We start from the raw sequence: 17,489 nt of genomic DNA on the forward strand, positions 1-17,489 counted from the left end.
TGTTGAAAACCTAAAATGAAAAAAACTTCCCCCAAAGCCAGAGCAAGCAGCAACAAATTTTGCTCCAGGACAGGTCCACCTCTATTGGTTAATAACACAAACCCTATTTCTTTTTCTTTTCAGATCTTGCCCTTTCAGATTTGAGGTCAAACAGTGTAGCACACTAATATCACAAAAATATATTTTCTTCTTCCTCCAATAAAGTGTGATGATAGCAAACTGCCTATGGGAATTGATCCATATTCTCTGCTTTCCGCCAAGCCACGTCCACATAGCTTTTAAGAGAGCACTAGAAGTCGTAGTGCCAAAACTGCCAGGTAACGCTCACAATTCAGTTGGGAGAGTTCTGCATAACAGACCCTAAGCATTGGCCTCTTCAGTGTATCAGTTGTACAGCAATGGCAGTGCCTTCTAATGGGATAGAAGCACTACAGAGCAATACCAGATAACAAAGAAGAAAAATTGGCTCACCTCCCCCACCAAACAGTGATAGCTCAAGAAGAGCACAGTCTCTATCTGGAAGTATTCTGTTATTTCAGCTGCTAACCCTTAAATGAGGAAGAGAAGGGCAGACTTAGAGTGCACCTCTTTCTGTCACTTGGGTGCATTGCTTGCACCTGAGCTCCCTGGGTTAGCCACACCTCACCTGGTGCTCAGTCATTGGTTCAGGCCTTGACCTGGCAATTCTGCTGCATCAGTATACATGGAGCTAATGATTTTTTTTTCCCATGGTTTTTGTCCCTAACACAGCAGTTTAGCTACAAAGACCATTACACCATTAAGAGCAGGTATCAGCAAGACACCAGCTGAGCATTATTGCATGTGTGGTGGGGGTCCCAGGCAGCTGCTCAGGAGACTGACTGTTCTTCTTGTGATGCCACAGTCTCCAATTTTATCATGAATACTTCCACCTAACAGATAGATAGGAGAGAAATATATCAGTGTTTGGTGGTATGCGGCTACCAGCATTACAGTGAGCACCACCCCAAGCAAGAGACCAAAATCAAGAACCTTCTGAGGGGAAATCAATGTGATTTTGCACTGAAAGCCTAAAGGTTTGTAAAAACCTTTTTGTGTGCGAACAGTCCAAGTGCGAACAGTGAAGTTCACTCCACTGCAATTGAAGAGGCAGAAAAAACAGATGACAAGCTAGGACAACTTTTCTGTGTAGGGCTAAATCCTGATCTGAATAGTGAGGTAGGAACAGTTGTCCAGCTGCCATGCAATGTCATAGTGTGTGTCCATCACTACCAAGGGCTAATGATCTGGCTCCAATGCCTTAAAACCCTCTTGTAAGACTACATTTCCAATGTACATAAAAGTGATGGTCTAAGCTTTTCTCACCGTGGATTTTTCTAGCTACTTAACCTTTCCTGCAGCTTGAGGGTTGACAGTGTCAGCTCTGACTTGTTTCTGTAACAGCACTTTTTCTTTGAAATTATATTTTGATTCATTTCAGTATATTTCATTCATGCTCTTTTTTTTTTACCAGAAATAAATGCAAGTATGCACATTTATGTATGAAAACATATATGTACATAAAGATTCAAAAGAGAATGAGGGAGAATTGCCACTTCTAGGCAAGAAAATTCTGAAGGGGAGATTTGTACACTTTTTATGCTTTGTTTTTTTGTTTTTTTTTTAGGAAGCAGTGACATGCTACCCTAGTGCTGACTTGTAGCAGAAGAACTAAAAGTTCTTGGGCCATCAGTAGCAAGAAATCACATAGTTGTATTTACGGAGGTCATTAATTGTCCAGACTGTTGGGTAACAAATTCTGATAAACACAGATCATGATATGGTTCTTGAACTATGCAGAATTTTACAATCCAGAAAATAGAGAATTCAAGCATAGAAAAAGCCATACAAGACATCTTTCTGCCAATTGGGGAGGAATTTGCAATAAAGTCAGAATTACAGGAAAGTTTAGTGCTACTGACAGTGGTCTGCTGGATCGCTCAGTGATAAGGAACAGCTTTAGACAGTGGTCACAATTACAGTTATAAACTCCACAAAGTAACTGACATTATGGCAGAATGGGCCATAGCAATTAGAGGAATGCTGTGATAAGGCTAACTGAACAGAATTAAAGCCTACAAATGTCTTAGTGAAAACTACTGTAAAACATGTTGGTACATGGCTAATAGATTTCAATATAAAAAAGGGACGAACAGATGTAGCAATGGAAAAAAAATGGTGAAAATAGGCTGGAGTCTTCCAAATGATATATAATTAAAGCACAACAGATCTTAGCTCCTCTTGAAAGACAAACATTGTCCCTTTCCCTGTAACTTAACTGTTAGGTAGAGGACCACAAGTGAGCCCAATACCGCTGCCCTTTACTGTAATCAGGTTAAAGGGCTGTCACTTACCTCTGGAATGGGAGCTCAAGTGATATCTGTCAACCTTTGGAAGTTTTTCTGGATCTGGAGTTACTTATTAGCTGCTGCTGAAGTCAAGCACAGAGCACAGCCAATCATCAAAAACATGGGGAGTGAAGAGTTGTCAGGGCAAATGAGCAGTTTGGGCTTTTTTCCCTCAGCCAGTTGTGGAGAGCCACACTGACTGTCTAAGATAAAACATCAGGAAAAAGGTATTGTAACTTTACTGGAGGAAAAAGATGAGATAGAGGGGACCTGAAATAGAAGACATGAAGAAAATGAAGAATCGATCAAGGAAAATCAAATAAATTGAGGAAAAAAAAATCACAATACTGTGAAAAGGGATGCAATGTATGTCACACTTAAAAGACCAGACTCATCTCCTTTGCATTATTAATCTCCATCTTCTTTCAAGACCACAGTTAGGAATATCAGTGGTAGCTGAATATTCACAGCTCACATAAACCAGTCGAACATGAACACATACAGCAGTGTCAAGGCCCGCACAAAACAGAAATAACAGCAAATAGAAATACCTCAGGGGATGAAAGAAGCAGGAGAATCTCAAGGAAAACATTATACTCAATTCACAACCAGTGTACACAATATACTTTGCCAGTACTGGAGAAGCGTACACTTAATGTCAGCATGAATTATGGGATGGGATTTCTTGGACTTTTAATTTTGGATCAGTGTTTGGAAAATAACCATAAACTTCATAATGACTTTAAAATGGCTTACCAACAGGAAAATATTAGAACTGATCCTGAAGCGTTCAAGGCTTTCCGATTCCGATTGCAACATCACGAAATTCAAAGCCATTTGCAACAACAAAAGAACCCATTACTGACCAAACAGCACTGTTGGATGAAGACTGTTACTATGAAGGAGGGTTACACTTACAATTCAAGGTTCATTACAAGCTGGTCTCAACTCTCTTCTAAAATTTTCCTCGTGAGAAATGCTTTTGTGATTTCACCTTGGTAAGAATTATCCTTTTATACTTTTCAAAGCAATGTTTTAAGTGTCTTTTCTTCCCATTTAGGATTTTTCTACAAGAAGTCACTTTCTGCAAGACACTGCCAAGCAGACTTGCCCACTGTGGAATCTGTTTGACTTCACTGTGCAAGATTTTGGACCTTTTTAATAAGTAAGTTTTATATCAGAGCTTCAACATGAATCTAAAAGCAGAGGCAAACCCCATCTCCTTTTATTTTAATTGTATCTTTTGAATAACTTGCTCAACAAACAGTCCCAAACACCTATCCAAAGGTGCTTAAAGTCAGGGAATACAGACTAACATTTCTTCCTTCGATGAAAAGATGCTTTGATTTTTTTTTTATCAGGTTGAGTTGTTTTATTCTAGAATACCTATGTCTTTGCTTTATATGTGGCCTTTGTAGAAAGTTCCAGTTACTTACTTGTTGAGATTTGAGAAGTTTTCATTAACTGCTAAGAGGCAAAAGACAGACCAACAGGCATTTATTTCATTTGACACCAGTCACACCAGCTGCTTCGTAGAGAGCAACCAAGTGCATCTTTCTTTTACAGTGCATTTTGCTTTGGGGCAAAAGGTGGCAATGCATAATAATCACATTTTGAGTAAAAGCTGGATAATAAACTAATACCATGTGGCAATATGTTAAAGAAAGATCACCTAGCTCTCAAATACAGCATGCAGGTGTGGTACCTCAGTGGGAAACAGTTTAGGGATGTACATATAATTCTGCCCTCCAGTTGCCAGTGACCATACCCTTTACACTGGCCATTAAAAATAAATAAAATAGACCTCCTTGTTTTACCTCCCTGAGAAGTGCTTGTAGAATGTCTTTTAGCTGTAACCACTCTATGCTCCAAGCTGACTGTAGCTGGAATTGGTATCCCTACACCACTTGATTAGTTGGATAAATTCTGCATGCCCATGTCTGGGATCCATGGCAATAGAATTACGTTGCTATGCTATGAAATGTGCAGGAGGGGTCCAACCCTTCAGAAAGGATATGATTTCCGGGGCTACTGAAACTTTGCAATGGAGGCAAGCAAGAATGCTTAAAGGAACAAACAAAAGAAATCCCTGGAATGGTGACAAGTAGGATCGCTCAGGTCGGTGACTATAGGCAGAGCACTAACCTCTCAGGGAAACAGCTATCTGAAAATTGTTAAAAAATTCTGTTGTGTGCAAGGATTAACCCAATTCTGTGCTGGATGGTCTGAGGACAGGGTACATGGTGACACTGTAACATGTATTGTGTGAAGGGCTGAATTAACTCATCATGATATGTACAGAAGCTTTTAGCCAGGGCTGGAAAAGTGAGAAAACTAAAAACCAGGATGCTATGTAAAAGCTAAAAAACCACAGAGATTGCTGCAAGCAATCTCTCGCAAACTATTTGACAGATGTAACTATCATCTCTGGCCATACTGATGACAGGATTTCTTTTTTCCCCTGGCATAATAAGCAAAAGTCTCCTCAGACCTGTTGTTTTAGCGAATGCAGAAAACTCCTCCTGTTTTCATGGCCTGGGGAAGGGAGGGAAAATGAGAAGTCTGTACCTTCATTTTTCCCTACGTACTGTGGTATTATCAGGAATCAAGTGGACTGCTGCTACCAGCATCTCAAAGATAGAGAATGAGCTCAAGAAAAGAAGGGAGGAAAAAAAAAGTAAAAAAAAAAAAAAAAAAAGGTAAAAATACCTTAGCTTTGACATGCCAGAGAGTGTTTTCTGTTCTCTTTGGGTCTTGACACTGCTAGCTGAATTACCCAAGAGACAGAATAAATTTAAAGGCTTGGAGCTGAGACAGGTTTTTGTTCTTGACCAGGATCCTACCTGAAGTGAAAGAAGCAATGCAGCACATCAGGAAGGATATGTAAGGACTATAAATCTACTCGAATTCTACTGCCTTATTAAAACTGTCATCTTGAAATGTTTGTTTTAAGCAGTTTTTCCATGTTAAATTTAATATTTCCCTAAAGTGACAAACAGAAAAGGTCCTGCTCTGTTAAAGACTGTTAAAACATACATAGACAACACGTTGTCTAAAAGACCTTTCAGTCTAAGGCCAGTAATACCAAAGAAAAAGCATGTATCAAAGAAATAGTCTAATTTGATTTTATCTTTGTCTTCTATTCAGGTGCCCTAAAACCTTTCCATCATTAATTGACTGACTTCCACTGTCACAGCACAGATGGTCTTTGAAGAGATTAGTTTTTCCTCAGAAAATAATCGTACCATGTGCTTCCATCATAACATACTTTTGAAAAGCTTAAGTACTTCACAAATATTCATGAACTTCATCTCTTGGTGCCCACATTCAGTCTGGACAGTTAGAAAACAAACTATTTCAAACTACCGTAACCCCAATTTCCTTGCAAGTTGACATTAACTATTGTGTATGATCCTGATTTCCTCAGAGGTCCACATTAACTATTCTACTCCTGGATGGCACACTGCTGTTCTGTGTGCTTCCAACTCCTGAGCCAGGGCACAGCAAGGGATTTGGATGAATGAAGTAGTGGTGGGGAATACAAAAATCCCTAGGAAGCTTCAAGAGCTATCCTCTGGGCTTCCCAATCCACAGGCACTGAAAATGAAGCTGTGTTCAAAAATGGGCCAAGAGAAGGCAGAGTGCAACTTCTTTTAGAGGTCATTGTTCTGCAAAGCAGTGTAGTTTCACTGTGTACTGGGAAAGCCAAAGTACAGGCTTCTACAAGGTGCTAGACAGTCTAAAAGGTAGACAGCTGCCTCTGCAGATTTTAGAAAAATAGGCATTCTTGGTCAAAGTCCTGGAATACAGATAAAAAGCTGAGATCAAATTATCTTAACGTCACTTCTCTGAAAAAATGTTAGGGGTAACATCTTATCTGGTCCCAGCCCTCTCAGAGTTCTGTAGGTTTACCTAGGCGACCTGAATTACAGTTTCTCTTTGGTAACAATTTCAAGGAGAGGAGAAGAAAGAGTAAGGTAAAAAAAAAGTCACTGAATGTAAAATAGAGAAAAACAATCCCTACATCTAACAGTGCAAATTCCCATGTAGTCAAGTTCAATACAAGTGGAAAATGGCATTTTATTTATAAATACAGCAAATAAACCAAAGGCACAGAGCTTGGCCAAAGGAAGAATAAAGGGAATATGATGCAAATATTGAAAAATAGTAAACTGAAACTCAGAATGCTATACAGGGATATATGTTCTAGTGTTGAGCATTAGCATGAAATTAAGCAATGGAAAATTTTAAGTTTTCAAGTGTGAAAAAAACTTTAATGATGACAATCTACAAGGCTATGGAATGGGGTTTTAATGGAAGCGCTGAAAGATCTACCTGTGTCATTAAAAACTGGGCAGACCAAGATCTTCACATCTCTGTGAAGCAACTCTGTATAAAGGAGGAGAAAGCACATTTAAAATAAATGAATAAATAAATAAAATATAAAGTTTAACTGCCAATTGTACTTCAAGCCTGTGGTTTAGGACAAAATAAGCCTAACACTCTAATAATATAACAAAAAATCCATGAATATCCACGGGGAGAAGTTGTTTATCTTCAAGGAAAACAAAAACAGGAACAGCATATCAAAGCCTTTTTTTAAATGATTTTATTTTCAGGCATTTATTCATACTTGTATTTCTATTTTGCTTTATAGTGTTAGTGTTCCAATTTTAAGCGAAAGTTGCACTGCTTTATTTGTTCTCAGATGGACAGTGCCCACTCTGGATGGATCAGTACATGACGATTCTGAGACATGGATGAATGCTCATAAGCCCTTATGGATGCATGAAAAATAAAACAAAATACTGCGTATGAAAGGAGCTGGAATTGTTTTCATTATCAGCACAGCAAAATTATTCTTTCAGACAGAACCATGCTGAATTAATTCATCTAGATTTAGGAGAAAAGCTAGAACGAGCTCATTTAGCCTGTACATGGAGTATAATTTTGTCCATCATGTAAAAGGGCTGAAATCAAAGAAAGATGCATCTGTTTTCAGTGACAGTTTCACACTCTCTCCCTGCTCAGCTGCATCAGCTGTACCAGTAATGAGCATAAGCACTAATATCACTAGGTTTTGTTCCTTCATAGCAAATCCCTTGTACAGATTTATAAATGTGGCTCTGATGGCAGCACTAGCCATTATGACTCTCACATCAAGAGGCTGATACACACTTAGGCTTGGGTTGATTATCTTTCTTTGAAAGAATCTTTCTCAATATTAATCAAATTGGCTAGCTCCCAGCAGAAAAGTAATGCCTTCCACAGACAACACAAAACTACCCTTCATTCTGCCCTATAGGGGATCTAATATGGATCTAATATAACATGCACTGAAAGAACTCAATGTTCCAAATGGCTTCAAAGATAACAGCAAAAAAAAAGGAAAGCACATACAGAATTCATAAAGTGTTTCTGCTTGTATAAATCCCATTGGAGCTGCATGAGTTTTGTCTGTGGGATTCTTTTATCAGTGATGATCAGTGGGCTAAGACTGAGGTAGAGTAAGCCCAGATGCTCCAGTCCCACCTTCTTCTCATGTTGGTAAGGAAAACACAGTGTACCTACTGCTTCCACTTTTCTAAGCCAGTTCAGAAGTCTTGCTGTTTTATGGCTGACTCTACTGCTAGGAGTTAACAGGTCTATCCCTTCCTATCCCCACATACACTCTTTCCCTTACCAGCAACAAAAATAAAAATTCCAAATGACCTTCCAGGCCTTACACAAAGCCTCCATGTCCCGGGCTGCCTTTCATGTTTTCCTGGTATGGCAAGTGCTCTAAAATGCCTTTTTTTTTTTCTTCCCTGCAGTTTGGAGAAGGCTACCTCCCAAAAGTTTTCCATTTTTAGAATGCTCTCCAAGAAGCTAGATGCTTGACACATAAAATAGATGCTCTTCTATTAGGCCAGTCAATGAAATATCATTGATATACAAACAGGAGAGAAGATGGCATGTCTGAAGAACGTTTCTGTGTAAGAGATATAGAAGGAAGCCAATTAAGAGGCCAACATCATACACTCACTCAACATGACTCCCAAGTGAAGCTACTAATCCCAAGGCATGATTTGTTAAAGCAGCATTACAGCCTTTAATTAACAACTTGAATCCCCCCACCTCGGGGAGTTGGTCACCAGTCTCACAGCAGGCAATCCAGCTGACAGCAGGAGTTGCACACCTGACAGAGAGCCAGATGATGCACACAACTGTCTGTGGAGAGCAGAGGGGAAGAAGGACATCCTAAAACACAGCTGTAGTCACAAAGACGCTGTGAACCGAGTCTTTCCAGTAGTCCAGATGTTTTAACTGATTCCAGAGCAACTCAGCAATGTGCCCTGGCAGCATCTGCTGGTTCACTTCCCCTAACAGCAGTGGTTCAGGTTTACCAGAAGGACCCAGACCAGAACAGTCTTACTATTGGTCACAAGACGCATCACTGCTGGCGGAGGTCTAAAAACGAATGGCTGAAAGGAAACAACCTGCTCAGAAGTCACTCAGTACAGACAAGCTTGGCCACTCTTACCAGGCTGAGAAACATTCAGGACACAGGCTGTTACACTAAAGAAACACAGTTGCCAAATTCCATTGGCCCCCCCCAAACATAGAGTTCCTTCACAGATCTCATAGGCCTTCTGCATGGGGCTTCCTTAGTGGCTCCTAGGAGAGACCCTGGATAAAAGACAATATCCCTGACATTACCCCAGTGCTTTAGGACGGATGGCATGGGTCACAGGTGCCCGCAGGTAAGCCAAAATATCTATTCACAAGCATAAGAAGGCATGCAAACCTGTAATGTGATTCCATCTCTGTCTTTCCAGCCTTCCTAGAAACTAAATGCTAATCTTTCATTAGTCCTTAAAAAAAAAATACAACCCAAAAACAGCTCTTGCCTAACAAGACAGAAATGTTGCCTGGAAGAATGAAATGATTCAAACCAGGACACTGCCAATTTTATCTTGAGAGAAGGAGTACAGTGCCTTTGTACCTTCTAGAGCAGCGGCTGTGGGAGCACATCAGCCAGATCAGGGGAAAACATCATCCAGAGAGGAAGCAGAGCAATCTCCTGAACAGATTATGCTAAGAAATGGCTCTGGAGTCAGTGCTCCAAGGCTGGGAGAGCAGAAACAGCGCAAACACAATCGTGGGGAAAAACAGAAACCTCCAAAGGATGGGAAAGCTCGATCTTCGTCACAAAGCGGCTGGAAGCAGCCCGCAACGATGTGATTTATAGGCAGCAAATTCGGAGTGCCCGAGCTCGAATCAAAGGGACACACCGGCGTTAATCTCTGCCTGTGTGTAGGGAAAAGGTCACAGCTAAGGGCAGTCCTTTTTTTTTTTTTTAATCACGTTTTTTTTTCTTTTTTTTTTTTTTTGCTTTTTCACACCAAGTGGAAGACCAGAGAGCGTCTTTGGGAATTCAGCACATAATGACCCCTCGCCCCGTGGACGCGGCGGGCCGGCAGCACACCGAGCCCGGGCTCCTGCCGTCCCCTCACAGCCCACGGGGCGGGCCGGGGCTCTGAACGCTGTGTAACCACGGGAGGAGCCGAGGTCACCCCGCCGCCCCCCCTCCGCCATTTTCGGAGGAGCAGCGCCCACCGATCTGTACCTCGGTCACCCCCCTCACCCCGCCGCTACTGCGCATGCGCGGCCCGCACCGCCCTCTCCCACAGCGGCCCCAGCCAACCCACCCCCCCGGTCCCGCCCTCCCTCGGCGATTTGAATATGCTAATGAAGCGGCCGGCAGAAGCCCTATGGCGGGGCCGGGAGGCGGTCACGTGGGACGAGGACGTGTCCTTCGGGGCGGGCTCCGACCTGCCCAGGCGCCCTTAAAAGAGGGCTGCGAGCGAGGAAGCGCCTCAGTCAGAGAGAGAAAGTGCCGGGGCGGTTGGGCTGCGGCTGGTCCGCCTGAAACTTCTGAGTAACATCAACAGGGGGAGGGGAGGGCGGGCGGCGGTGGAGGAGGACGGTGGTGGCGGGGGGGAAGGTTAGCAGCAGCGCAGCCCTCCCCGCCGCTCCCGCAGCACCCGGCCCGTGCCGGGCTGGGCAGGCCCCTCACACAAAGGAGGGCAGGGCAGGCAGCGCTGCCCCCTTCCCCCGCCTCGGCAGAGGGGCAGCGGGAGGCCCTTCCCGTGCACAGCACTCACAGCCACTCGCTCCTCTCCCGACCCCGGCTGCCTCTCCTCCTCCTTCCCCTGCTCTCCCTCCCGCCCGCTGTCCATGTAGCCGCCCGCCGTCGGCCCCTCCGCACTATGCCCATCTTACTCTTCCTGATAGACACGTCCGCCTCCATGAACCAGCGCACCCATCTGGGCACCACCTATCTGGACATAGCCAAAGGCGCTGTAGAGACTTTCATGAAGGTACCGGCGCTGCCTGGCGAGAGGAGGCGAGAGCGAGAGAGGGGAGGGGGCGGCGGGGGGGCTGCGGGCCGGGGGTGCGGGGGCTGCGGGAGAGACGGGTGGGGGGAGGGGGAGCCGCGCCGTGGGGTGGGGGGGGCTCCGGCGCCTCCTCTCGTCTCACCCTCCGCTTTGTCCCCGCGCCGCAGCTCCGAGCCCGGGACCCGGCCAGCAGGGGAGACAGGTACATGCTGGTCACTTTCGAGGAGCCTCCCTACGCCATCAAGGTAACCTCGCTTCCCCCTCCCTCCCCGCCGCCTCCCCCCCCTTCTCCCGGCCCTCCTTCCTGCCCCGCCGTGCCGCCCCTCTCGGCCGGGCCGGGCCGCGCGGTGCCGCGCACGCACGGGCTCGGGCAGCGGCGGCGGCGGCGCTGACATCAACATGGCCGACATTTTTTTTTTTATATCCCCCGTGTGTGGTGTGTGCGAGCGGCACTGAACTGTGGGGGGAGGTGTGCTCAAGTTGGGAGAAGTGACAGCAACTCCGAGGAGAGTTCGGCGGGGAAGGGGCGGGCAAACGGAGCCCTCCGGGGCGGGGGCTGCGGGACGCCGATGAGGGGGGTGAAGCCGCTGGGGATCGCCTCGAGGGGGTCCTGAGCTCCCGTCTGCCGAGGGCTGTGGGCAGAGGGTGGGTAGCTGTGAGGTTCGTGTGTGGCTTCGCTGAAAGTCGTCCCTTGGAATCTATAATCTGATGAACGCAGAGCGTTGAGGTCTTAAAAGTCCGCCTTTTCAGGCTTTACGAAGTGATACCGCACGCTGGTAACTTCCGAGGTGTTCTATTAGCGTTTAAGGGAGACGCTCGAGCCGACGGAAAAGTCTGATCCCATAGGAGACTCCTGTCCCAAGCTTGTCTCACCAATAAGCCTTCTCACGTTTCTTTTTTCAGGCTGGCTGGAAGGAAAACCATGCGACGTTCATGAATGAACTGAAAAACCTTCAGGCTGAAGGACTTACGACTCTTGGCCAGTCCCTAAGAACAGCTTTTGATTTATTAAACTTAAATAGATTAGTAACTGGCATAGACAACTATGGGCAGGTAGGTTGACTGGTAATAGGTGGAAAAATCATAAAACACAAACTTCCCACAGGCACCAGTTAACCAGTGGTCCAAATTGGTGTCTTCATGAGGTACTCAGTACAGAGGCTTCATCAAAAGCAAGCAGAACTCAGGCAATCTGAAAAAGTTTAGATACTAACTACAGTTCTGTACCCAAATATTTTTCTCATTACTACGTTTTTAAACTATGATGTTCTCTCCAAGTTGACCTTCTCAGTTAAACTTCATAATTTTTATTTTGGTGGCAAATTCCAGAACCTTCACTAATCAGCCTTGTGAGGTCTTGGAAACTTTGGTTTCTACATACAGTGCTGTATGATCAATTAAAGTACAATTTGGGAGATGAGCTCTTTTTCTGGCAGTGACAAAGCACCTAAAGTACTAAGCTGAGCGCATCTTTTTCAAACCTTTTATTTCCAGTGAGTTTACTGCAACTTTTCTGAGAATACCTTTATTTTCATATTCCTGTTTGTTTATATCAGAGCCTTAAGAAGCCCTGCTTTTCAAATACTGGCACTGCAGCTGTGCCTTTAAAGCAAGACTGCTTCTGGGACGGGCCAGTGCTCTCTTGCTCAGGAGTATGACTTGCTACAAGTCAGTGACTCTGGGTTAAATGTGCACTTTAAGAAGCATACCCAGTTCTTTCTGGCAGTGGATCAAACCCTGGACTTATTTTACATAAAAGATGTTACTAGTACTGAGCAAAGTATATCCTGTATTTTTCATGTGAGACCTACTAACATGCATCTCCCCTTTTCATTTGTTGTTCTCATGTAATGCTTCATCTGCTCTTTGAGGATTAGTTACTGCTCTTAGTATTTAACATGTGAATGTGGCTGTGAAAATACGTCCCCTTTCTCTCCCTTTTCCAGTCTGAGTGCAGTTTATGATAACAGGCCATGTTTGTTTGGGAAGGAGATCTCTCTCTCATGCTGCACTGTATGGCTTTGCCACTAGGTGACTAAGTGAGTCTAAACATTTTTAAAATGCCAGTTTGGTGATGAAACTCAAAAAAAGTGCTAGTTCCACACATGGATATATTTTTTTGTCTATTACCATCTGCTGTCCTCTTCTGTGTGTTAATCCTTCCCATTTTCTGCCATTTTTCTTATATACATTAGTGATGTGGAGCTTTTTGGAGCGTTCACCATAGTAGACACATACATGACATATGTGCTCTGTACCATTGGTATTGATAATGAAGAAATAATGAAACCCATGTCAGATAATCTGCACTGAGTGAACCAGCTACGCTCAAGTACTTAGTCAAGTGGGTAACTGAGTGGTCATGACTATATTGTCTAGTTAGTAGTTCTCATTATTGCAGGTTGTTGCTCTTTTGTCTGTGGAGCAGTAGCTTTGTGTAGTCTGTTTTCATTGGAGGTCTTTCTATGTCCGTGAACCCACTGTGGTTAGGCACACTGTTTGCTCTGTTCCATGCATGGAATGGATTGTTGAAGAGGTGTTCAAAAGCACAGTCGAGTGACTGAGTAGAACTTCAATTTCTTCTAGCATCTGCAGAAATAGGTGGCTATAATACAAGTGCCAGATCATCTGCTGCTGAAGTATCTGGTTCCCATTCTGGCTCTACTAATCGAAATAGCAGGTTTTGATAAATTCTGTACCTCTTAGCTGATCTGTCGGCACTCACAGAGTGAGGTACAGGCCAGTTCACTTGCCTCAGGTTTGCACTGGCCTTTGAGCAGTAGGCCATGTTATCCATCAAAATTGTTGAAGGCTACTACCTAAATGGCCTAAGATAAATCTGTATCTGAATGTACATGGTAAGAGAAGCTTACAAAGTCAGGATAATAAAAATCACCAGAATACTCAGTGACATTTGAAATATTTCTAACTCAGGTTCACTTATTTCTTTGTCAATTGAAACTATTAGCATCATAGAATATTTTACTTAAATAGAGTTAAATGTTTGGAGAGTGATTATCTTAGAGCAGAGGAACAGATAATTTTAGAGAAGTGCAACATTTAGATTATTTTCGGTGTGATGCTACTTGAAGTAATAAGTCTCAACATTAATTGAGCTTTTCTCTGAAAGAAATAACATCTTTTTACTAACATGCTGGGTTTTTGTTTGTGCAGACAAGCCTCTAAGATATTAGTGAAGATCCATTTGTTTCACATGTGTGAGTTGTAAAACAGATCCTTATACATAAAAATGACAAGGCACATTATGAACTCAATGGGGTTGTTTGGTTAAGTCATCCAGCAGCATGTTGTCTTGTCTCCTTGCTAACTTTGAACTGTTTGTTTAAATGGCAGTGTGACTCACTATGCTTGATTTCTTTCGAAGTAGACCAGAATTCTCCATCAGCTGACTTCCTGATCAAGAGTGATGACTGGTCATTCTGAAATTGAGGAAAATCTCCTTCTTCATATTTTCTTGGAAAATTAATGTTTATAGTTTAACGAGTATTTACCATTATTACTTCTTCAGTAAATAAGCACTGACTCAAGTTGCTCACGATGATTGAGTGTACAGCTACATTAGCTGATAATAGTGTCTCATGTTCAGATCTTGAAGGGATGCAGTCAGTGTAATTATCAAGAATCTGGAAGTTATCTTTAAAAGCTAACTGATATTATGTTATAGTATGCTTTTATGAGCCCTTTGTCTTACCTAGGGTATTTTTAGGTCAAATTTTTGAAGGCTTCTGTAAACAGCACACACACACACACACACACACACACAAAGATATGAGGAGTCAGTAAAACAGACAAAAGGAAAGTAATTTGATATTCTTAACAGTCAGCTTATTAGGATTTTGAAAGTATGTATTTTCAAGTGAGTATTTCTTTAATTTTTATAGCACTTCCAGAGTGACGAGCTGTTTTGTATTGCTTGAGTCCAGTAATAATTTCTTGCATATGTTATGTTTTGTCCTGATTGTAATTGTGGAAGAATGAACTTTCAAATAAGGTGTCAGCTTTTTGCTAAAAATAATGATCCTGCTCAGCTCCTCCATTGTTACAGAAAGCTTAGGAAAAATTCAGAGGATTTTGATATATTTAGGAAGAAAGCAGTTTAAACATATGTAGTTCAGTAGGCTTACTGTCATATCACACAAAACATAGTACTTTGTTAGCCTGGTTTTAGCTAATTGTGTTCCCTTCGCCATCTTTTCCCCAGTTGAGTTTTCCAGTTATCTTGGATAGTCAAATACCAAACCTATTACTAGCAGATATTCCATCCTTTTGGAATACACTCCTAAATCTTACTGCTATGACTTGTTCAGCAGTATAGTTACAATTTAACTGGGTATTTTTCAGTGAAACAAACAAATGCAGCTTGTTAGTGGTAATGGGAGGGTTAAATACTAATGATGTGTTTCTTCAGTTCTTTCTGTGGAAACAGAAAACGTGATTGTATCTATTATATAACACAGCAAAATATAACAAGTTGCTGAATTGAACCAGCTATTTACTTCAGTTGTTTGCAGTTTATAGTGAAGTTTCTAAGAATGAACTATAAAACTAAGGTAGGTAAAATGCATCGCTGCTATTTTGAAACTTGCATGCGAAGGACCAACACAGTACTACTGAAAATGAATCTGATGGATGTTTTTATTGTTGAAATTGAAGCTCTGGTTGTCTGAAACCCCACATTTCACTTCTTCTATTATTTGCTTAATGAACTATATTTTTCTTTATTACATCAAATGAGGTTTGAGAAGATAAAATGCACTTAACGAATTTTCAAAGTCATTCTGTTGATATATTTTTCCTATTTTTTTTATTTTCTTCTTTTTTCAGGATGAAATTTCATTTTAATATTGCTAGTTGAAACTTTTCAGTAGCAGAAGCTTTCAGTGAGCTTTTTATCTCATTAAGTTAACTTGCATGTATCTTCAGCAATGTAATTATTGATATGGACAAGCTGGCTTAGAGATGGGTTCCACGTGTTAAATGTGATGCAACAGAAACACATGCTAACATAGTTGTTTTGAAACAAAAAGGTCAACAATAATACTTCCAAGTAGACTTGAGACACTTTATTTTTGAATCTCACTGATGGGAAAGGTGCACTCCCTATTTAAAAAAAATGGAAGTACATTTTTGGTGACTTTAACAGTTTGTGCCCAGTTTTAGTAAGAGCTTTTTTTTTTTTATGTTGTATTTCAAATACACAGAAAAGTGAAACTAGCTAAAATCCAAGTGGAAGTGAATTGTTTGTGGGTATTTTGAGAGTTTAGAAATATGGTAAGGATTAGGAACACCCATTTCTGATTTGGAAGTTGAAAAGTGCCCTGCATTCAATGGTTTTTCTAATAAAAAAATCCCCATAGGTTTCATTTGTACAATGCATCAACATCAAACAATTTAACCTTAGGTTATTTGCTACTCTGCATTTCTCCAAGTGTATTATTAGGCCTGTTTGTAGTTAGGGTGGCACTAGTGCTGATGTGTTCACACAGACAAACTTAGAGTTGGTCTTTTGAGATGTTTGGCCATAATAGATTAAACAAGATTATGTTCCAAGTACATGCAGCTAGCATGCTTAGGAGATAAATCCTAATTGTGCTTGTAGGTGCACTTCATCTTTCAAGTCACATGTTGTAGACTGGCTCCTTATTTGTTGCACATTTCTGCCTAAAATATGCTGAGCTTTAAAAAAAAAAAAAGAGTATGAAGACACCCGCATGAAATACTGTCCCTGGTATTTATGTATGTTATGCTTTTGTAGTGACGTGTTCTGTTGAGTAGTTTTATTTGCTGATTATTTTTTGAGGATTGTTACTGGAATTCCTTACTTCCAAAAGTCAAAATCCATCAAGTATGCCTTTTGTCTTGGCGTTTTGGGGTCATAAACACTGCACTGGAATGGCCTGTGTTGAATGTGCATCCAAATTTGGAACCAAAGTTTAGATTAGCCTTTCCTGCTTTGTCATGCTTGCATGGTTACACAGCACTTTGCTTTTCATGTTGGCAGAGGCAGAGCTTTACACTTGATGGAGATCTCCCATTCTCTTTCACTTTTCCCAATAAAAATAAAGGGGAGAATTTCACACAACAGAAAATAACATAGCAAACTTAAGTATAATATTGGCAAAAGCACGTAAAGAAAATAGATGGCTATAAATTATCCTATAGAGTAGGAATGGCCTTAGTGTAAATGTAAATGCCTGTTATGTTAAAGCTGTAACTGTGTGAAATGCTGGTGAAAATTAGTCTTTCTGACCTCCTGTATGATGAAGTTAAAGCACAGTTTCTTAATTTATACTATTTAGGCTGTAATTTACAAGCCTGCCATCTAGTCCACTCTTAATATGATTTTAATTCATATGTGGTTTTGTTATATCTTCTAGTGTGCACTGTAGCACCTTTTCCCACTTGCCAGGTGGAACCACATTCTTTTCAGCCTTCTCAGACTAACAAAATTTGCTGAATCTCAAGAGTAATAATCACATCAGATTTGCATATTAAAATCTCTCATCTAGTTCTAATACAATACATTTTTAAGGAAGAATTAAAAGTTGAAGCAAGCTTACACAGAAATACTGGTTAAAATGATCTCATCCATCTGTTTCATTAGCAAGAAGATACTTAGGTTCTGAATGTCAAATGTGCTCTGGCCACTTTGATTCTTAAAGTGCTTGATATTTCAATAAATTGGATTTGGAAGGGTCAGTGCCATAACGTGTCAGCAGTG

At 41.7% G+C, this 17,489-nt stretch overlaps 1 protein-coding gene across 3 annotated transcripts in view; it reads left to right on the forward strand.

Moving 5' to 3' along the window:
• Positions 1–10,334: 10,334 nt before the first annotated feature.
• INTS6 (integrator complex subunit 6) overlaps positions 10,335–17,489 on the forward strand; it is a 39,680-nt gene continuing 32,525 nt past the window's right edge. For all 3 annotated transcript variants that reach the window (XM_065730286.1, XM_065730287.1, XM_065730288.1), the window contains exons 1-3: positions 10,335–10,729; positions 10,915–10,992; positions 11,651–11,800. In XM_065730286.1, coding sequence (XP_065586358.1) covers positions 10,619–10,729; positions 10,915–10,992; positions 11,651–11,800 — 339 coding nt within the window. In that variant the 5' untranslated portion in view covers positions 10,335–10,618. The remainder of the gene's footprint in view (positions 10,730–10,914; positions 10,993–11,650; positions 11,801–17,489) is intronic.

This window comes from Cyrtonyx montezumae, unplaced genomic scaffold (assembly GCF_038088225.1).
Source record: "Cyrtonyx montezumae isolate F1298 unplaced genomic scaffold, pur_monq_1.0 scaffold_12, whole genome shotgun sequence".
Classification (NCBI taxonomy): domain Eukaryota; kingdom Metazoa; phylum Chordata; class Aves; order Galliformes; family Odontophoridae; genus Cyrtonyx; species Cyrtonyx montezumae.